Source organism: Phycodurus eques, chromosome 13, assembly GCF_024500275.1.
Source record: "Phycodurus eques isolate BA_2022a chromosome 13, UOR_Pequ_1.1, whole genome shotgun sequence".
Classification (NCBI taxonomy): domain Eukaryota; kingdom Metazoa; phylum Chordata; class Actinopteri; order Syngnathiformes; family Syngnathidae; genus Phycodurus; species Phycodurus eques.
The window spans coordinates 20,102,763-20,125,938 of NC_084537.1; the positions used below are offsets into that span (position 1 = coordinate 20,102,763).

At 42.9% G+C, this 23,176-nt stretch overlaps 2 protein-coding genes across 8 annotated transcripts in view; one reads left to right on the forward strand and one right to left on the reverse strand.

The window, feature by feature from the left end:
- Nucleotides 1–239: 239 nt before the first annotated feature.
- Nucleotides 240–16,414, forward strand: emilin2a (elastin microfibril interfacer 2a). Its single transcript, XM_061694326.1, has 9 exons — nt 240–367; nt 1,781–1,906; nt 2,441–2,631; nt 2,711–4,579; nt 11,372–11,668; nt 13,720–13,773; nt 14,729–14,788; nt 14,890–15,033; nt 15,605–16,414. The coding sequence occupies exons 1-9, from the start codon at nt 240–242 to the stop codon at nt 15,916–15,918; spliced, it is 3,183 nt and encodes a 1,060-aa protein (XP_061550310.1). The 3' UTR covers nt 15,919–16,414.
- The window catches only part of lpin2 (lipin 2), a 32,040-nt gene continuing 23,409 nt past the window's right edge, over nt 14,546–23,176 (reverse strand). For 5 of the 7 annotated variants that reach the window (XM_061694320.1, XM_061694324.1, XM_061694322.1 and 2 more), the window contains exon 19: nt 19,253–22,610. In XM_061694320.1, the coding sequence (XP_061550304.1) occupies nt 22,466–22,610 (145 nt within the window). In that variant the 3' untranslated portion in view covers nt 19,253–22,465. Of the gene's footprint in view, nt 15,017–15,463; nt 15,945–19,252; nt 22,611–23,176 lie in introns of those variants that run through there. The other 2 variants (XR_009769689.1, XM_061694321.1) reach the window with 2 other exon arrangements.

Sequence of the window (23,176 nt, forward strand, 5' to 3'; positions counted from 1 at the left end):
GTGTGTTTTTTTTTTATTATTATTATTGGGAGGAGGGCGTGGAGCCTTTGCGTTACGCCAGCAGGGAGTTGCAGTCAAGTTGTTGCAGTCCACTTTTTTTTTTCTTTTTTTTCTTTTTTTAAACGCACTCACACCACGCAGGGAGCATGTCCCAGTAGCTCAAAGGCAATCCATTACTTAAAAAAAATATATATAAAGTTTTTCTTGTAGTTTTTTTTTTTTTTTTTTTTAATGCAAGTATGGGTGCGGTAGACCCGCTGCGGTGCGCGCTTTTCACGCTCTTTTGCAACTTTTTTACGCACGGCTTTCCTCCGCCACCTTCTTATGATCCGTTCCACGGCGTGGTGGTGCACAGACACAGAAACAGGTCAGTAAAGTCACTTATTCTCATATTTCGTCCTTACTCGAGAAGAGTTCACTCGGGGCGTTTCTCCTCATCCGACTTTGTGTGCGCACATGTTGCGCAGATGCCAAAGAAAAACTTTTGAAAAAAGTGACTTTTACCCCCATTGCGCTTCTTTTATGCCTAAATGGAAACTAGATAAGGCAGCGAATGGTTTCTCCCGCAGATAAGATGTCAGTTGCGGAATGTGAGCGATTGTGGACTCCCAATCATTGCGTTGCAACAGTCGCAAGTGAGGAGTTCCAAACGGGACTAAGTGAGCAGTCAAGTTAGTCAAATAAAGTTTCTCTGCGTGCAAATGTGCTAACGTAAGGGCGCCAAAATATTACCTCTCAAAATGATACAGTGCACTTATTTCCACGCCACTGCTAGGCATGTTGTTTTTACTATTTTTTAATTGAAATTTTTTTGGGAAATAAAAAGTGAGCAACTTGATCTTTAAAAAGTGTAGAAGCAAAATATTCTCAAAATGGTTTGTAGCACGGTGAAATAGTGGTTAGCAAATCTGCCATGACAGTGCTGAGGTTAAGGCTAATATTTTTGTCCTTTGTCTAATTATTTTTTCTAAAATTATTTTTCTAGTATTTGTGAATTTTTCATTTAACATTTTTGTTTATTATGATGTATAGCGTTTCTAATATTCTTGCATTTCTCTTTTTTTTTAAATTTCCATCCAATATGATTTGTGTGTAATTGTTTCTATTTTTGTATTTCAAATATTTTGGTATTTTCTTCATCTCTATATTTGATTTGGATCCAATTGTGTATCTTTAATCGAATATTCTTTGTATTTTGGATGCACGGCGACATCGGTGTTAGCAAGTCTGCCTCACAATCAAGAGGTCCTCGGTTTGAATCTCGACTCTCTCGTCTCCTGTGTGGAGTTTCATGTCCTATTATTCGACCAATGATTTATCGTTATAATCTACGTGTGACATTCGTCCGTGTTACTATTGTGTCAATATTTCTTCTGTTGCTGTAATAGACCTTGGAAAAGTACAGGAATTGCCTTGGTAGCTTATTCGTTGCAAGAAAGAGGAGAGATTGTACAGTGAAGACACGCAGAACGCAGTAGTCAAGGTCCTCCGACACGCTAGCTGCTGTCGTACTTGTACTGAACATCGAGCCGCCTCGTGATCACAAGCAAACAATTGTCACTTGGAACTGTACGTTGAAAAATAACCTAGGCTAATCAGCCACATGCTGTTGCATCAGGACATGATGTGGTCACACGCTACATGTATCACGATTGTTACAAACCGGAACATGAAACCAAAGTCAATAATCATTGAGACCGCTCAACTTCTTACTACTACTACTACTACTACTACTGCTACCGTATGTAAAACGTGTCCTTTGTCTGCCCCTGTCGCTCAGGAACTGGTGCGCCTACGTAGTGCACAAGAATGTCAGCTGCGCCGTGCAGGGCAGCGTGGAGAGTTTCCAGGAGCCCGTGGTCGCCCCCTGCCCGCCCTACATGACCAACTGCCCCCATCAAGTGACGTGAGTTGTGCAATGGATTACGACAGAGGACTAGCCAACCTTAAAACAGTGACATTTTTTATTTTCATCAGTGAGCTCGAGTGGTGTTATGGGTGCTCAAATTTGGGCTAGTAGGGTAGGGGGAGGTGGAATCAGTCGTCGACTTGACAGATGTTCTCCAAGACACGACCCCCGCCTGCAAGGAGGTGATGTCATCTATTGTTTCCCTGGGAGCTTTTTGTCTTGGCTGCACAATGGAAAAACTGCAATGAATTAAAAATCTAAAAAAAAAAAACAAAACTTCTAGTGCATAAATATAAAACTATCAAATGAAAAACAGTAAGCACGGCAGTAACTGAGCATGCCTTCTTGTGACGCAGGCCCGCGCTACCATGTATTCTTTCGGGGCTGCGCAAACTAGTTCGTTATGGATCGTTAGTTACAGTACCTTGAAAAGTCGTAGTTAGGTACCGTCATATAAACGCTGTACCTTGTTAGAGGGTGTTTTGTGTCCTGGCAGTTAATGTCTGTCTTATTATCACCACCCTTTCACAGGTACAAAACCCGGTTCCGGCCCACATACAAGATTGCCCACAAAAAAGTCACAGAGTTGGAGTGGCGGTGCTGTCCAGGCTACCAAGGACCTGGCTGTAGAGATTTGAAACCCACTCCAGAACGTCAGATAGTGCAAGGAACTCAGCCCTATGGCCCGTCAAATACTGGATATCCAAACAAACACATACAGAGTAAGAAGCCATTTTGTGTCGAATTAGTGTCAGTTGAAATGTTTTGTTTGCATCGTATCACGGCGTTGCCTGCTTCTAGGGCCTGAGCGCAGAGAGACGGGTCACCATGAGACAAACGACAAGGTGCACCTTCTGGAAGGTGAAGTTCAGCGCCTCTCCCAGACAGTCCTGGACCTGCAGTCCGCCTTGAAAGGGTTAACCGCCAACTTACGCGCAGACCTGCAGGAGGACAGTAAAAATATGTTGGTGACCCTCTTCAACAACATGCAGCCTCCAGACAGTGCGGTGGTCCCAGGCCCCGAGGACAGTCCTGCCGTGCTGGACGGCCACCAGGCGTCCAGAGGCGGGATTGCTGGAGACAAGGTCCTAGAAAAGCTCCAAGGCCGCTTAGATGATATCAACGACGCCGTCAAAAGCAAGGAAGAGATGCTCGAAGACCTGCGAGGGATGATAACAAGTCACGAGGGGCAGATTCGTGTCCTGATGGACGCCTCGCAATCGCAGACTCCAGCCATGATGGAGCTCGACGTTGTGCAGAGCTACATCGACGGGAAAGTCGAAAAGCTGAAGAATGAACTGGACCAGACTATGAAGGAACAGTTGGACAAGATACAAGCTGCGTGCAGCAGCAAGATCCAGACCTTGCAGAAGACCTGCGAGGACAGCCGTGACCAAGGTTTGGACAGCCTGAGCAAACTGGTGGACAACAAGGAGGCCGATCTAAGGAAAGAGATCCGGGCTCTGCGGGTGGATATGACAGCTGCTGACGGGCCCTCACGAACACAGCGGCAGACGGACCCGATTAAGGAGCAGGAGGACTGTAGCGACCACAAAGACTTGTGGATCGAGATCGACCGCATCGCAGAGGCTTATCGTATCCTGAACGCTCGTATCGACAATGAGCTGATACACTTGTCTGAGCCCCAGGAGGACAACAGTGACTTGATCCCACTGATTGAAGAATTGGAGGCCCGCTTAAATATTACTGAACAAAATGCGGAGACTCACTGCTTCTACGTCGAAGAGAAACTGATGCGAATCATCACGGAAGAAGTGGCGACGCTGAGGCAAGTTCTAGACGAGCGTCTGAACAGCATGGAGGACCAGTTTACCAGCATGCTGGTGGAGATGAGCAACAACTCCTTCACAGGGATGTTCGGGCATTCCATGGATAACGTGCAGGTGCAAGTCAACAACAATAAGTTCCTCCTCCAGGGTTTAGATGACAAGATCAACGCCGTTGGTGAGTTGTGTTCTGCGGGGTGCTCAGGCTCAGAAGCTACCGTGGTTGAAGGAAGTTCACCTAAGGGGCTGGAAATCATTTGGAAGGATCTGCGTCGCTACAGGAACGACTTGGATGCCCTTCACACTGATGTTGAGGCGAACACAGACAAGCTCCAGCAGTTGATGGAAGGCGTCGAAAGAGAATCAGCCGGGAACGAGAAACATTCCAAAACCATGGACGACTTACAGAAAGGGCTGATGAATGTCCAAGATAATTTTCTGGGACTGTCCGGTGCAGTCACTGGATTGAGTGACTCCTTGAGCAAGTACAACCAGGATATGGTCAAAATAAACTCAACATGCTGCCAGGCGCAGCAAAGCAGTCCGGGGAGGACGGTCCTCAGCGGCCAACCTGACACGACTGGCCGCCGCATGGAGGAGCTGAGGAACCGAATGGACGCACTGGGCCAACAGGTGTCGGCTGACCTGAGTCAGCGTCAACATGTGGAAGGACGCGTGGCCATACTAGAGAAGGTGTGCAACAGGTTAGACGGCATCCCCACTCACATCGAAGAACTGAAGGGTAGCCTGGGGAGAATGAACACCACCTGCAGACGCCACAGCAATGACATCGTTGAACTGCACAACTCGTTGCGGCGGTTCCAGGTCCAGCTTTCTACCATGGCCAGGCAGGTCTCCAAAGATGTTGCCGCCAAGGATCCAGGTGAGTTTCTCTAGGACATGTCATATCTCAAATTGTAGGTAAATAGTCCCCAAAAAACTCTGCAAAGAACAAAGGACTTTTCATGCAATTCACCAGGTGTAGTGAATTTTGTGAAACTGTAGACACCATACTCCTACACCACATCGAGATTTTGGCAGTACCACTTAGCAGAGAGCATTACGTAATTTATAACACTGTTGAAATAAACATTCCAATATACAAGTAGGATCTTTGAAGATATTTAGTGAAATATACAGTACATTTCTAGGACTTAGCTGACCTGTACATGTACAACTGTACCGAGTGGTGCAGTTGTTGTGATACTACTGACTGCTTTCTCAGTAATGCTTTAGGGGCACAACATAGGTAGGCTCGCACGTCAGAGGTTCAGGGTTTGGATCTCAGCGAGGTTCCTTGTGTGGGTTTTTGCCAGGTACTCCTTGTGATTGACTGGCGACCAGTGCAGGGTGTCTGCAGTCTCTCACCCAGTCAGGCTCCAGCTCACCTGTGACCCCCAATGAGCAAAAGCACTATAGATAAATGGAACGAAGAATGGATTGTGCGGGTTTACCTAATGAAGTTGTCAAGAATTGTGGAAGACAAGTCTTTAAGTCTGGAAATAGATGGCAAAAAATATCAGTTAAAATATCACCAAGGAATTCTCAAATGGACTGAGTGAATAGACCTGACTCTTCCTTGGACTTCCTTCCCAACTCTCCCAGCGTTTATCACGCGTGATTAACATCTGTACAAACACAAAGCCTTCCTGCAGATAATCCTGCATAATATCATGCACTCTGCCTGCACGGCTCACATGGAGGCTCGGAGGAAAAGGATCACATCCCCTGAATGGCCGCAGGGTATTTCCCCGAGTGGGAGGACACGAGTTCACTGGGCCTCTTGCTGGCTGGTTGGCTGGCCTCCTCCTATGTCATTCAATATGCGGCCTCGACGCCAGGCCGCCGAAGCCTATAATGGAAACTTCCTGTGACTTATGATGTTGTTGTCCCAAGAATTCCGCAGTTTTTATAGAAGGAATGCGGCAGGTAAATTGAAGCTAAAATATTTATGTGGCAAACCAGGGTTGGGATTGCAGCCCCTGCTGACTGCTTGCAGTGATTTAACTGCATCGTTCTCGCTTCCCCCTGAAGGAAACATCAGAACGCCCGAGTCGACTGTCTTTTTCCTCCCTGAGTAACATATTGAGTCATGGAGAAGTCTGTTTTTTGGGTTTTCCTTTCTCATACCACGGCGCCGCCGCCATCGACCTCAGCGCTCAGTCACTCAGCGCACACGCCTCACACACGCACGCTTTATCAAACTCCAGGGATTCCCGTATGGTGACCTCAGCCTGACGAGTCGTGGTCTGGTCCTCATTAAGGGCCCTGACTCAATGCACTGATGGAGAAGAGGAGGGGGTAAGTGGGGCTCCACACCCATGACCAGATGCAACGACTACCCTCAGTTGTGATGTCATGGCTTCAGGCCCCACGGACGGTGCCTCCTTTCTTGTTACTGCATTGACCAAAACAAAGCAGCGATGGCAAACAGAGGCGGAAACCTGGCCTTCCCCAAACTGTTACCACTAAGTTAGAAGCATACAAGTGTCCAAAATGTCTTCAGCCATCTATTTTCTATAACCCTTGCCCTCATTCAGGTCACGGTTGAGCTGGAGCCTATCCCAGCTGACAATGGGCGAGAGGCGGTGGACACCCTGGAAAGAACATAGCATTCACACTCAAAATGACACCGCGGGACTATTTAGAGTTAGCCTAAAATAACTAATGCGAGAGAAGCTGGCTACGCCGTTGACTGGGCGCCAACCAATCTCAGGGCACAAATAGACAAAACATTCACGCTCACATTCACATAATTTAGAATAATGTAGAGTCTTCAATGACTCTAACATGCATTTGTTTGCCATGTGGGAGTAAACAGGGATTACCACAGAAAAATCCCCCAAGCACAAGGGGGAATATGCAAACTCCACAAAGGAAGGCTGGAGCCAAGAATCGAACCCCGGGGCCTCAGAACTGTGAGGCAGACGTGCTAACCGGAAGCGTACAATTTTGTCTCCGGGCTAAATCCCAATCTGGCTAATGTTTCCACTGCAGGGTGCGTATTCTGGATTTCACAGACGTACGTAAATAGTGTGACCTCATAGCAACGAGACACTGTGTTGTGTACTCACTCCATTGTTGCTGTTTGTACCAAAAACTAAATTCCGTTATCTAACAAGTTTTTGGAGTTTTGTTGGAAACGGTGTTTGATGGCCCGAACCAAAGCAACAACCGATTGATTCACTAAGTGATCCATTGGCTCATCCGTCAAAACAAGCAACCACTCCAAATAGGTTTTGCGATTATTCTGAAGAGATGTTTTGGTTTGGCTCAGGGGGAAAGCAAAGGAGCCAAAATGAGAGATCAAATGTCAGTGAAATCTGTAATCCAGAGCAGTTCAGCGGATTGTTCTGTTGTTGTTCCTGCAGTCATATGAGGCCCGTGAGTCGGCTGCAAACAGACGAGCTGTTGTCAGAGCTGGAATAGTCGCGTCTGCACCGAGGGGCTGTGGACACGAGGTTGTTTTGAACTGAAAACGGCTATAAACTGTTGTTTTGTCTGTTCCTTAGAGTTATGGAGCCTGAAAATTGGGTCTCCCAGCGGATGTTGTTAAGTTTGTAAAAATCAACATGCTCCTTTTAAGCGTTCAGAGTTCCAACCCAAAGAAATATATATATATGACAGAACATAATGTCATGACAGCTTCTCCAGTATACATGCATGTGTGTTAAATGTTGACTGTAGATTTCAGTCAGTCACAACCCAAAAAAGAATGATGGGCCACGCTGCAGTTTATGTCTAATTGGAAACCCCAACCCTGGTTTAGCACCCTAATTTGAAACCCTAACCCTGACTCAAAACCCCAATTTAAAAGTCTAATCCTGGCTGTGAACCCTAGCCCTGATTTGAAACCCTACTTTGAGACCTAAGCCCTAGTTTGAAACCTTAACCCTAGCTTGAAACCTGACTTTAGGACCCTAATCCCATCTTGAAAACCTAGTTGGAAACCCTAACCTTTTTTTTTTTTTTTTGAAAACCTAACCCTGTCTTGAAACCCTACCCTGAAACCCCAACCCTCACTTCAAAACCCCAAAGTAAAAACCCTTACCGGGCTTTAAAACTTTACTCTAGTTTCCAACCCCACCCCAGACTTCAACCTCTTATTTGAAACCCTAATTTCAAAGCCAAACGCTGTCTTCAAACCGTAATTTGAAACCCTCACCCTTGATTGAAGCCCTAACTCTGGCTTGGACCCCGTAATTTGAAACCCTACTCCTGACTTGAAACCCTAATTTGAAATCCCAACATTGTCTTGAAACTCTACTTTAAAACCTGTCCCAGGCTTGTAACCCTAATTTGAAACTCTACTTTGAAACCCTATCCCAGACTTGAAACCCCGCACATTCTTCGAAACCCTTATTTGGGCTTACGACCTTGGCCCTAGTTCGAAACTCTGTCCCAGGTGAAACGGCATTTAAAAGTGAAACACTGATGACGCAAAGCCTCCAACTTCAGCCAGTTCAGAGATTTCAAAATAGGAAGAAACGCCTGAGCGCTCACTTTTTTATTTTTTTTTAGATTCTCAATCTTTTGTCTAAGATGTTCCCGCTTTCAAATTTGTCCTTGCACGAGTGCAAGAGGACGTCTCCCTGTCCCATCCCGCAGGACGGCCTCACTCTTATCAAACGACTGCTTTGATTTTGCGGATCAACGTGTTTATAAATGGAGAGGCGAGGACCCTCCGCTAAAGATGTGAAGTGTCCATTGCTATACGGGGAGCAGAAGGGGGAAAAAAACAAGGACATCAAAGTCCTCTTGAAATCAAAGAGTGTCTGCAGGGAGAAGAATGAAAAACATGGCAGTCGACAGGCACCACACACGCTGAATACAGAGGGGCCCAACAAATGTGACATTATTTGAAATGTCGTAGGCGTGCACCAAGCAGCTGTTCAATGTGGCCGCAGCAGTCATGTCAGACGCTGGATTTTATTTGCATTATCCCCAACAATCAGTGTTACGACTGTAACGAGTCAATGTTCATTGATTTCGGGAACAAAATACGGATGTTCCGTAACATTTGGCTTTCTGTCACAATTGAATCTTTTTGGAATTGATTCTTCTATTGATTTTTGATTGAATAATAGAATATTACTTGCCCCCCCCCCCTCCCCCTGCACACACACTTAAATTATTATTTTTTATTTTTTTTTAACTACTAAAATGCATTTTATTCTCCTTTATGAGGGACACACTTCAATACTTAAACTTCATATGTTTACTGACTGTATGGCATAAACGGTGTACAAAATTTGAGAGAGCAAAATTAAATGCTGAACGGTTAGCAATCGCGATTAACATTAGCGCGTTAGTGAATACCATTTTAGGTATAAAAAAACAAAAAAACACTCACTACCATTCAGCTCACTCATACTTATGTTATATGTGCAATACACAGCTGTCTTAAAAATCACTTACAGATGCTCCTTTTTTGCTTTTGGCCAAGTTTATCATTGGCCCATCACTACGTCCGTCTGCAATAAATGTCCATGTGAAAAATGGGTTCCGGCCGCTTTTTATTTTTTTGGGGTTCTGGCGGAGCATCGAGGCGGAAATTTTGTGTTGACCTATTTTCAAAGTCGACCAACCAGAGTAATTAGATTTCCCCCCCGCCCCAGCCGTAGTCGCTAGTCTGTTTGTTTGTTTTGTAGTCGCCAGAAGAGTCCGAAAAGTGGCTAAGGTGTCAACATTGTTCTTTTGTAAACTAGCTCGTCTCTGTTTGCAGCCCTGTTGTTCATGGAAGCACTGCACGTCAATTGAATTTGGGTTACTTCCTTTTTATGAAACAGGTCATCAATATCTAGAAGGAGATTTCAAATTTCGGGGTATGTTTTATTTGCGTTAGTATTGTGATGGGGTCCTTGGGAAAATGTCTCCCCTGTCAACAAAAAAGTTTTCGAACCTTTGGAATAGTGTGTCACGGAATGAGTGATGCATTCCCGCGCAAGCGGGCGCAATGTTACATGATGCCATCGTCTGTCTTACATCTGGTTGTGGTGATGCTCGGCAGCCGTGGTGTGTTTTCATTGCACGCGTGGTTACGCCCCCCTATGGTGAGCCGTGGGGAAAGTGGGGGTCTCATGGGAAATATGCGCTCAGGCAATCTTTGGGGCGACACATAGAGGAAATGAACAAGAAATTTGTTATTGTCGGGGTACAAATTTTATTCGTTTTTGATTAGACTTGTGGTTTGTAAATGGTTTTATTTGCTGGAAGGACGCTTTTTTTTTTTTTGTGGTATTGTCACCGTGTGTTATTAGCTTCCGACATGACAGCTTACCACTGTGGTGATTCACGATGACTCCACGCAGACTCATCATGTCAACCCGTAAGCGACTGTATCAGAGGGGAAGAGCGCAATTTGCTTTGGGGCTGCTCGAGCGTTGCAATGAAAGTGCGGGTTTAATGTTTCCTTTGGCCTTCTTCGATCCAAATGTAATCAAAATCGACAAATGTTCTGACAAATGTTCTGACAAATGTTCTGACTTAGGAACGAGTAAAGTGCCGAAGAGAATATGGTGTCTAACATTTGCTTGAATAGCCACAGCTAGGTTATGAGCGATCGATAGATAGAAAAGAAGAACACTGAAAATGAGCATTTGATTTCTGTATAGCTTTTTGGCACTTTGTTACAATTCCAGCAAAAGTCTTGTTGGACAGTGTCCATCCATCCATCCATCCATCCATCCATCCATCCATCAGTCCAACTTGCCCCCAAGCCCTGACGGCCACGCTATATTTACCGCGGCATTATTGTGGTCTTGTAGAAACATACATTTGTGGTTGTACTAATGCAAATTGCGCCGTAGGATCGTTCTGCGCAGAGACACTTATGTAAGCTAATGAGGGCTTTCTTTATGCTGCCGCTTCTACGGCCGGTTGCCATACCAGCCGAGCATCTTCCGGCTCACACTCTGAATGACTTCTACCACTCGACTTTATTATGGAGATGAAGGGGTGTAACGACTGCACTGCGGCATATGGACAGCACCCACCCTCTCATTAAGCTTGTGAAGGTAGGTAGGGCTTCAAATTTCAAGCCAGGGTTGGGTTTTAAAAGTAGGATTTCAAGCATGGATAAGAGTTCCATGTTTGGGTTTTAATACAGGGCTTGGGTTCAAGCCAGGGTTAGGGTTTAAAAGTAGGGTTTCACGCCAGGGTTTCTGTTTCAAGTCAGGTTTAGGGTTTTGTGTCTGGTTAGGATTTAATGTTATGGTTTCGAATCAGGGTTATGTTTCAAAAGGAAGTTTCAAGCCACCGGTAGGGGTTTCAAGTTATGGTTCCAAAACAAGGTTGGATTTCAAGTTAGGTTTAGGGTTTTGAATCTGGGTTAGGGTTTCAAGTTATGGTTTCAAGACAAAGTTGGGTTTCAAGCCAGGGTTAGGGTTTTAGGTCACAGTTTTAAACCAGATTTAGGCTTTGAAAGGAAGACTTGAAGCCAGTCCGCCCTTAGATGAACCTCGTGAATGGAATTTGTGTGTATGATGTTCCTGTTAGTGTTTGCTTTGAGAGCATTTCCCGCACAAGCTGATGGTGCTCATGTAAACATCAGCAATGAGTGTTGATGATTTCCTGGAAGTGTGTGCGACACCATCACATCCCGTCATCCTGCTATGACCCCCGCACGGGGCTCAAACCATCACTCAGCCACATTGTTATTTTATTGCGTCCGCAGGAGTTCTCCTCAGACCAGAGTCTCCGGCATCCCCGCCGGATCCGACCAGAGGCCGTGTTCACCAAATCCACATCCCCCTCATCATCCCCCCGCCCAGGCAGCCCGTGAGGACGGCCCCCCGCAGTCAGCCGGCCGCCCCCCAGTGGCCCGGGAGCCACGGCGTCCCCGAGTTGCCCGGCAGGCCCGTGGTGGAGTCGGGCGAGGCAGGCCCGCCCGGGTACGCACGCAGGGTGACGGTGAGGAGGGGCTCCGAGGACTCGGCCGGCCCGCCCCTCACAGGATTTGCGGGAGCGCCAGGTAGGGTCAGCGGGGGTGCACATAAACATTTTGCTCTGGTTCTAAAATGACCACCAGAAGTTGTTGCTTTTTCCCCAACCCACTAACCTCACTGGATAAACTTGAAGTCTGTGTGTAAAATTTTAAAGCTTCATGAATGCATATTGGTTGGCAAAAAAATTAATAAGCAAGTCAAACCATCTTGCTCAGTCACAACATATATTGGAGTGGTGTTGATAGAATGTTTTTTTTCACTGATTATAGTACAAAAAATTAGCTTAACACCTAAAAATTGAACACAAGAATAATTACATTTCTGCCTCTAGAAATTAAATGAACATCAACAGAGTATGGAATAAATGCATATATACTATTATTATTATAGCTACAATTATTTATTTTTGCAACAAAATGCATCTAACACGGTTACTGTGCTGATAAATACTGGAATATATTGTACGAGAGTAAACGTGTAATCATCAGATTTCAAAGCTACATATGTTATTTTTGGTGCTAGTCTGTTTCCGAAATACATTAGTGTGTATGTAAACAGGTGAATGAGAGACATTAACTGTGTGCACTTTGGAGCTTGTCACTTTATAAAGTTCACTCCATTCACTTCTTGCCTTAGTTTATGGTCGGACAGGACACATCCAATATGGCAGACGTGCAGCAACGAGAAAAGCCACTCAAAGTGGAGTCTCTGTTTACATGTCTATGCAAAAAAAAAAAAAAAAATATATATATATATATATATATATATATATATATATATATATATATATATATATATATATATATATATATATATCACAATCATTGTCCTCTCAATCAATGCAAGACGTTTAGTTCATGTTTGCCTGGGTAACGGTGAACCAACTATGAAGCTAACCTAGCTAGCTTACCTGCGTCTGACAGATGAATGCAGTCCTGGTCGACGTTGTGTCTTTTATCTTCGAGTTGCAAACCTTGCAATGTTGCTCTTGTCTTTGTTTTCACCAAAAAGCTCATCAATAAATGCAAATGTAATAATCTTCGGCGTTCCCTCCGTCACGCTCGCTCAATGAAGTCGCTCAGCCCAGCAAGTCCCAAACCCTAAAATTGGCAACTCCGGTCTAACTCGAATCCCCCACCTCTGTCACAAGGTTTGTTCGTTTGAAAGAGTCTCCAAATAAAAAATAATAATAATCCCCCAAAAAATGTTTGGTATGCATATGCGCCGTTGATACACTTGAATACACTGCGCTTTTATCATTAATAGTGCGCATGTGCACCTGGTTATCAGCTGGCTTCCTTGATTCGCTGGGAGAAATCACGTGGGTCTGCGATAGAATTTGTTTTAAATATACAGCATATATATATATATATATATATATATATATATACACACACATATAAAGACATTTGTGACGTTATTTTTATATAGAACATATAACTTTATAAATAATTTTGATCACATTCCTTGCTTTAAAATCTTTAGTCATATTTGCTTATTGGCTGGGAGGAATCACGTGATTCTGTTGCCTTATGGTGAAGTGTGTGGCGCCAGTTTCAGTTAGGAAATATGGTTATATGCACTATAAATTAAAACTTAAGAGTAAGATGGACTTCTTCAAAAATCTTTGTTGTACCTAAATATATAAATATTTCTTTCTTTTTCTATTTGCCTTGTCCCATACATTTTTTGCATATTTAAAAAATATATTTTTGAAAAATATTTTCTTTCTACAATTTTTGTTGATTGGTTCTGCCACCTTGTCGTGAAGCATGTGGCATCCATTTTGAGTCGTTATCAAATGGGTTCCATGCCCTTAAAGACAAATTCAATTCCACAATGGCAAAATATACGTATACAATGTATATATTTATTTCATTTTATTTGAATAAAATTGCAGCTTTGTCAATATTTTATTTTAATGAGCTAATTAGCTGGGCAAAGTACCACTGTTCTACGCCCTTACCGCGAGCTGTCTGGTGTAGTCATTTTTAATTAAATTTTAATTAAAAATGTTCCTACAACGCTTGTATTGGACGCCCACACGTTGACGATGTACCTTCTTGTCTTTTTGCAGGATATCCTCCCGTGCAGCCAGTATCGTTCAAGCCCGAGAGGAGCACCCCCAGAGGTACAGTATAGAATTACATATATGCGCAACTGCACATGTACACCGTGAGAAGTGAAGTTGTGCAAAAAGTTCCGCCAGCACGAGTGCGAGGAAAGAGGATGTTTGGATTGAAGTAGGTGTGGATGCACCGTGGGAGGCATTTGAGCCCACTTGCAGATGTTTGACAAAAGACTTTCCCCCTTGGTTGCAGAGTTAAACGCTCTCGCCACACATATTTGCGTCTAGATCATACAAATAAAGCAGAGCAGACCTCCGCCAAGGCCAAACAAGCCTAACTGGGATCAGCACCTCCTGCATACGCCTGCATTGTATCATTAACCTTCATTATTTATCCACTCAGGCGATTAGAAAAATTAAATAAAAGGCTGTCGACAAACGTGAAAAGAAAAACATAATTTTCGCAGATCTATTTTGCACATTTAATGGCTCTGAATGCCACAGTGATAAAGAAAATGGCTCAAAAATTAACAAAATAGTTGGTGTAGATATGAGGGAAAAAAGCTTCACCATTTAAAGAATAGAGTTGCAATAGGATTGGTTTTTTTTTTTAATGAAAAAACATTACTGGAAATATCACCAAAATATGTTCATAATAGTACAAGAAAAAAGTCAACTGCACAACAAAAGGGATATTTTTCGGAGAATATATTTTTGTTACAGTAAAACGTTGGCATTTGATAGAAATAACATTTCCTCAAAATTACAACTCTTCTGATATTATGACTTTATTCTCATGAAATTACAACAATATCCTTATACAATAATTGTACAACTTTATTCGATCTTTATTTTCAGCTTGGTGTAAAACTTCCTAGGTGTGTACAAGATCTCGATTACATTGTTTTTGTGTAATCCAGCAAACAACCAATCAGCGCTAGAAATATATCATCTCTGCCAGAGGTAATATTTCTCCGGAAATAATGTCCAGCACTTTCTGTGTTTTGGTAATTGGCAGGTCCACTAGCAGCTAAAGTGCCCTGGAACCCATCGCACCAAGCTCCAGTGGAATCACTTGGTAAAGTCTTGTTTGAAAATACGACACTGAGTGGAGCCTTCAATGAAAAGCTAATTCACATTGTTTTTTATGACATACGTTGTTGTTCTTGTTGTTGCAAGGCATTCCGGTAGAGCGCATCGCCTTGGCCGATCCTTTCTCTTTCTCAGTCGGCCTCACTCTGCAGCCTTTCTCAGGAGAGTTTGGAATCATTCGCTTCGACAAGGTTCTGCTCAATGATGGCGGCCACTACAGTCCCCACACAGGTAAAGGTGTAAACTTTTAATTATACTTTGACAATTCTTCATATTGCTCCTACAAAATTGTGCACATCATCAAATCGACCTCAACCATGTGAATTTAGCAAAATATCACATACATTTACGACCAACAGATGAACAAAGGCTCGAGTAGCAAGCCCTGAGGAATACCACTTTTACAATACTATCACATGAAAGTGATTTACTTCCAGGTGACATTTAGGCATTTTAGATTTTAATACAAAGTTAACCTTTGGTTTTCATTTACACATAGTATAAACTCAGTCAGATATCCTAAAAAAATATAGCTTACCACTTGCATTAATAGTACACGACAAAGCATAGCCTAATAAAAATTAACATTGATTTACAGAGAAGCAGTATGGCTACACTGAAATATAATTTTAAGAAGTTTTATAATTTCAAAAAAAGAGACAATCTTACGAGTAGTTTTTAAGAAAAAAGGTTGTAGTCTTATGAAATTAAAATTGTCAATCTTGAGAATAAAATGATTTGAAAGAAGAAAAAAAACAATCACTGCATTTGATAAAAACATGGTCATTTTCCCCTTCCACAGGACTGTTCACAGTCCCGCAAGACGGCCGCTACCTGGTCTCTGGCCTTCTGACAGCACAGCCCCGCGAGTCCGTGGAGGCGGTCCTGTCCGTGTCCCAGCGCAGCATCCAGAGGCTCCGCAGCTCGGCGGCTTCTGGCCAGGACGCGTGCGGCTGCGGCGGCTCCGTGTCCTTCAGCCTCGTCGTGCCCTTGAAGCGAGGCGATCGTGTGGGCCTGCTGAGGACGGCGGGCCGGCTGGCCACCGCCGAGACCCGGGAGGTGTTCTCCACCTTCAGCGCCCTCTTCCTATATGGACCCCCGGCGCAGCGCAGATAGCTGAAGCTCAAAGACTGGAATGTGAACTGTGTGCATACAAACAAACAAACACCTTCTTTCTAATATATTTGACAATCATTGTATCCCCCATTGTAAATGTGGAACGGTCTTAATAATTTAACACTCATAATCTGTGACACGTGACGACAATAAATGGTCATATATGAAGTCAAGACGATTCATCAACATCCAGAAAAAAATAACCGGTACAAGTACTTTCAACTCCTAAGCGAATTACAGCTGCAAATAAAGAGGGTAAACTGTTTTAACAACAACAACAAAAGTTATAAAACAGCACAATATACAACCGACAATTCCAGTGAAGTTGGGACATTGTGTTAAACATAAATAAAAACAGAATACAATGGTTTGCAAATCATGTTCAACCTATATTTAATTGAATACACTATAAAGTCAAGATATTTAGTAATGTTCAAACTGATAAACTTTCTTGTTTTTAGCAAACACTCATTAACTTAATTTTATGGCTGCAACACGTTCCAAAAAAGCTGGGACAGGGTCATGTTTACCACTGTGTTACATCACCTTTTCTTTTAACAACATTCAATAAACGTTTGGGAACTGAGTACACTAATTGTGGAAGCTTTGGAAGTGGAATTCTTTCCCATTCTTGCTTGATGTACAGCTTCAGCTGTTCAACAGTCCGGGGTCTCCGTTGTTGTATTTTACGCTTCATAATGCCCCACCCATTTTCAATGGTAGACAGGTCTGGACTGCAGGCAGGCCAGTCTAGTACCTGCACTCTTTTACTGCTAAGCCACGCTGTTGTAACACGTGCAGAATGTGGTTTGGCATTGTCTTGCTGTAATAAGCAGGGACGTCCATGAAAAAGACGTTGCTTGGATGGCAGCATATGTTTCTCCAAAACCTGTATGTACCTTTCAGCATGAATGGTGTCTTCACACATGTGTAAATTACCCATGCCATTGGCACTAACAAAGCCCCATAACATCACAGATGCTGGCTTTTTAACTTTGCGTCCATAACAGTCTGGATGATTATTTTCCTCTTTGGCCCGGAGGACACGACGTCCACAATTTCCAAAAACAATTTGAAATGTGGACTTGTCGGACCACAGAACACTTTTGCACTTTGCGTCAGTCCATCTTAGATGAGCTCGGGCCCAGAGAAGCCGGCGGCGTTTCTGGGTGGTGTTGATAAATGGCTTTTGCTTTGCATACTAGAGTTTCAAGTTGCAGTTACGGATGTAGCGCTAAACTGTATTTACTGACATTGGTTTTCTGAAGTGTTCCTGAGCCCTGGTGATATCCTTTACAAATTGATGTCGGTTTTTGATGCAGTGCCGCCTGAGGGATCTAAGGTCGCGGGCATTCAATGTTGGTTTTCGGCCTTGCCGCTTCCATGCAGTGATTTCTCCAGATTCTCTGAACCTTTTGATGATATTATAGACCGTAGATGATGAAATCCCTGAATTCCTTGCAATTGTACGTTGAGGAACATTGTCCTTAAAATGTTTGACAATTTCTCACGCACTTGTTCACAAAGAGGTGAACCTCGCCCCATCTTTGCTTGTGAATGACTGAGCAATTCAGGGAAGCTCCTTTTATAGCCAATCATGGCATCCACCTGTTCCCAATTACCCTGTTCACCTGTGCGATGTTCCAAAAAGGTGTTTGATGAGCATTCCTCAACTTTCTCAGTCTTTTTCGCCACCTGTCCCAGCTTTTTTGGAATGTGTTGCAGCCATAAAATTCCAAGTTAATGATTATTTGCTAAAAACAATAAATTTGTATCAGTTTTAACATTAAATATCTTGTCCTTGTTGTGTATTCAATTAAATATAGGTTGAACATGATTTGCAAATCATTTTATTGTTTTATTTATGTTTAACACAACATCCCAACTTCATTGGAATTGGGGTTGTATATTACCGTGTGTTGTTTCTTAGTACAACACTGAAGAGAACTTGCACCTGGACAAGACATCATGCAGGCCAGGTGTTGCGAGCAGGTTTCACATTTTTTGCAACAAAGACGAGACGCTAGTCAGAAATGAGGCAGCACAATGGGAGTAATGGTTAGAGCGGCTGCCTCACAGTTCAGAAGTTCAGGGTTCGAATCCTGGCTCCAGTCTTCCCGTGTGGAGCTTTCATGTTCTGCCCATGCTTGCATGGCTTTTTTTCCAGGTAGTTCGGTCCCAAAAACATGCGCGCTAGGTTCTTCGAAGATTAAATTGTCCGTTGGTGTGAGTGTGAATGCGTGTTCGTCTATATTTGGCTGGCGATGTACCCTGCCTCTTGCCCAAAGTCACCTGGGACAGGCTCCAGGATAGGATGGATAATCAGCAGCTCAACCAAACTTTATTTCATAACACTTTAACAAGAACAACTGTAGCTGTCACAAAGTGATGTACATGAAACATGAAAGACAATAATTCAAATGATACAATCATACATAACTGAATAAAACTTTTTCTAATTAAAATAGACAAGCGCTCTATTGACATTTAGCATACAGGAGGTGCAGTGTTATTCCCTCTTGTTGCACATGTTGCGTGAAGCTGTTAGTAGACGAGAGAGCAAGATCGAAGTCTCCCTTGCCCAGTATGACGGCAACGGGCTCATAGTTGTCGCAATCACAGCGTGTATGACGTTACTACTTTTGCAGCAAGCTGAGTTTGAAATTAAACAAGCAACTGTAGTTTTCTAACAGTCAATAGTGTGTCTGTTACCGTGTAACACAAACACAGTGGGCAGTCGTAGATAGGTTTAGCGACATTTCACAGAGCTGTTACGGACTCCACTGGTTTTAATGCCGTATTTATTACTAGTTTAGTGAAATTCTCGCAAGCCAATAGACATGGGTGCTGCCATCTTATCTATACACTCCCGCTGTCAATCACCAATCCAACACGGCTGCTGCTACAACTGTGATTGGCTGAGCGTGTAGGTGGAACATCCGCCTCCACACACACACACACACACACCTTTGTGGTTAAGTATGGACAACTCTTCAGTAGTAGACAGTATTTTGTATGAAAATAAAAAATCTAATGCAGACAGTTGTGTTCCAGAACAGCATTCTACCATGCGGTGCACAGCTAGTTTGACATTTTTGGGCGTGTTTACAGGCGACAGTATCTCAAGTAAAGAGACGATACAATACAATCATCATCATACATACTGTAGCCATTATTTTGCCATGACAACAAAACTAAAAATGTTCAGACTCCTTTTTGTCACGTTACAATTAAAAAAAAAAAAAAAAAACACCAAACTGCAAGTACGCGGGGTCCACTGAAATAACGAATTAAGTAAGTAGTAGTGAGTTGTACAGGTGCGGAAACGGACGTGTGAAGTGTTGTAGGCAAAATGAGAGCTCAAACACAAACATATTCATTTAGAAACTTTATTGAATACAAATGATACCATAACAGCCACAATCCATTCGGCCTATTTTCTTTCCTTTTCTTTTTTTTTTTTTTAAATACGCATTTCCTCTTTACAATTTGTTGTTTTGAAGATACTCTAAACCACATTTGAACCTATAAATGAACACTGTGGCATTTCTGTGTGGGTGGGACACACACAGAAGCGAGCATCATTCACTTTCGAAGAAATGACAAGAACAATAAATGAAAGGCAACACAGAGTCATCCGCCCATCCTATAAAGTGGATCTTTTCGTTTGTAGCACAATATAACAAAGACGTGTGTGAGGTGGGCGGGACGGTTCCGAAGGTGACGTGTGCGCTGTCCACACAAGATGGTTTACTTTCATAGAAAGAATGGATTTATTTATGTTTATTTATCGCTAACCAGAGGATGCACGTGACTCAACCGTGGATGCAATAACAATGAGTGATACTGACCATGCAGTCATTGGCGTTGTTTGTGCTTAAAGCCCTGCTTTCCTTTTTAAAATTGATTTTCATGTTCAGTCCTTGTTCACTTGCCAACTAACGGAAACCTATACAAAGCACTTCGTGTGCACATGAACCACTTGCTGTTCTAACAAGATAAGCAAAAAAAATCTGTTTTTATAGCATGTCGCATTTTCCACCCTACGGAGATAGCATCGGAGCCATAACAGAGGTGGGATTTATGAAGTTTAACACCCAATGCTCACTGGCAAAATGTGTCGAAAGCAATTGTCGCTGTCCAAGTATCTTATGTCCATGTGGAATGAAGGGAGCTGAAGTCAACCCGCCAATTTGTCTATTTATGACGTAGTATCAGGATAGAGGGATGCTAAGAGTAAAGTTTAGCACAGAGACTCGCTGGTCACGCCCCTATGTGTCGAAAGCAATTGTTGGTTGGAGTATTTTATGTCGTCTCAGCAGGGATTTCCTCGACTTTTTCACCTGTGTGTGAAGTTTGAGGGGGTTGAAGCGGATGGAACAATTCTAATACGGTAGATTGAAGATCGAGTTGAACATCCGAGTCCCTGACCACACCCTTTTTTGTGTCGAAAGCAATTGACACTCGAGCATTTTATCTTATATTATAGTTGATACGTCCTGGATTTTTCTCCTGTGTGTGAGGTACCACTGTGGGATGAAGGGGTAGAAGTTGACCCAAAAATTTGCCGTCTTTCTACGTGTTATCATAGGATAGCGGGACGCCACCACCAGAGTGTAAAGTTTAACACCAGAGTCTCACTGGCTACACCATTTTGTCGAAAGTCACAGTCCCTATCCTGTACCCTGACACGCATCTAATTATCTAAATGTGGGAAGCTGTAACAGCTGCGTGAAGGTCAACGTCTCACTTTCAGTTTATCAGTATCAATTTGCAAGGCACAGGGAAAAATAGGGTCGGCTCTCGCTTAACGGGAAGGCGGTGTGAAAGGGGCTGTTGACATTTAATTTTCTTGGGTGTATGAAACTGTGGTTAAAGACGGATACATCCCCTGAGCTTCTAATACGGGCTCTGATGATGCCATTTTGCAGGCTCTTCGCGTGGGGGCAAAGGTTGTTGTTGTCTGTCTACCATCATCTCAACACATGACACCACGTCGTGTGTGTGCGTGTGGCTGAACACAATACAACTTAAGAAGTTACAAATAAACACATTTGAAACAGCACTAACATATAAGCTAGAGCGGTGTAAGGTGAAAAATACATGCAAACAAATCGTTAGCCTGATAGCAAAATTGTCTGTGTCCTTTTTAACTTACTGTCACAATATCAACAAACAATATCAATGTGCCTGCTAAAAATATATATTTTTTTCTTTATGTCAGTGTGGATTCTTAATCTTTCAAGAATTGAGGCAACAGGACTCTTCTTGCTGAAATATGTGTCATTTTTGTCCTTGTTTTTGACAAGACTAAAGAAATGACGTCCAATTATGCTATTAAGCTAATGCTATCTTATATATGATGGAACATTTATTGTCCTTTCTGCAACACTTCCTCTGAGGTTTTTTCGGCTCCTGTAGGTTACCCACCCATGCTCGATGGGTTAGCGTTGATGCTAGTTAGCGTTGCGTTTGAGTTTAACAACATCCCGAATACACTGCATTATTCTATTAAACGTCATTTTAGCTTCTCCGCTATGGAAAAGAAGCTAAACATAAATTCTTAACTGCTGTTTGTTTTTTTTTGTGTGTGAGGTGTGCACTGCAGCTTTAAGACCAAGTGTGTTTGGATCATCAAGTAACACCTCTCCTTTGTATTAGGTCAAAATCCTTCAAATGGAAGCTTCTTTACACACATTCAATGTATATATAAATATATATACACAATTCAAAAGTTTGTGGTCACTGAGATTATTTCTGATCTTCCATGAAAAAACACACTGTTGTATATAACGGAAATGTCGTTTGTTTTTTTTAACCACGTCTGGACTGGATTTTTATACACACCACTGCAAAGTTATCGGTTTATGCCATGCCAAGAAATCTTCATTAAGACACAAAGGAACTGAAGTGTTTGTCATTTTCTTTAAATGACAATAATTCGTTTTTTCATAGATGAGCCCAAACTTTTGAACAGTATATATGCTGAGGAATGTATGTGGTGTACCTTATAAAACGTGTACTATTATTGACTTCAAACAAAGCAACGCAAAAAGCCTTCCTGTTAGCATTTAGTGCTAATGTTGTCCAACGACGTGACTGTAAATGACAAAGCAAAAAGCATCACGATCAGTAATAACTTAAACATATCACTTAATCATAAATAATAATAATATTGACTCAGCAGAGGTGGTTGTTGAGCATCATAAATACAGCGTTATATGCTTCTATTGTCCTTTAAGTGAGCCGATTCGATATAAGGAGTAGCTGCTCCGTGTTGAGAGAGTGGAGACATGACCTTGAATACTGAGCGTGACTCATTCTCACTGTACCGCAACGCAGCGGCCATTAGCAGGTCCAGAGGTGCGTCTGTAAGGCGGCGTTTTGTTTGGCAAAAGCAAAACTCTCAGGGGTGTCTTCTTTTGTGTTTATGGTGCCAGGAAAAAAAAGAGCAAGTCTTGTGATCCCCCTGGCCATCCTTTTAAGTGCGATACACGTCATCTTGGCCCTCTCCGTGTGCGAGAGAGCGCGAGTACCTGAGCGAATATCAGAGCAGGTCCGCGGGGTCCACGGCGGGGATGGGCTGCCTCCAGAAGCAGAAGGAGCTGAACTCTGGCATGGTGAAGGCCTCGTTCTGCTCCTTGCTCAGCAGCGGAAACACGTGCTCCACCAGCTCGCTCAGCCTGCCATAACTGGACAAAGCACAGTTGCTCTTTAAAGGGGACGTATTGTGGGAGGTTGACTTGTTTTAATTGCTTGCATACAAAAAGTTGTATCTTGAATGTCAACACACGCATGTAGCAAATAACGTTCATGCGGTGTGAGTTTCGGCACAATGAGCGTTGATGCTGTTCGCCAACTGAAGCAGTTTGTTCCTGCACAGCGGTGTTAGTAAATTGAGGTTCCACTGAAAATTTTGTCATCTGCCTATTGATGAAAATGCGTCTGTGAGCGAGTCACTATGCACGTCCACCCGTCTGTTAGGTAACAGTACAGATGGGGCTAATCTGCATAATAAGCACCTATACATTGAGTTTCTACATCAGGTAGACAGGGTGAACATCCAGAGCCACTTTCACTATCAAGGTCCCACTATAGCGCAGATATTTCTCTAAAACGTAAATCTGTTTGGTATTGTAATATGTTAACAGTACGTTTAAAAAGTGTATTGAAATAACTTTCAACGTGATTACATCATGTGGAATGAGTACTTTTAAGGTTTAATTTTTTTTCAATTATACATTTTATGATCACAAAA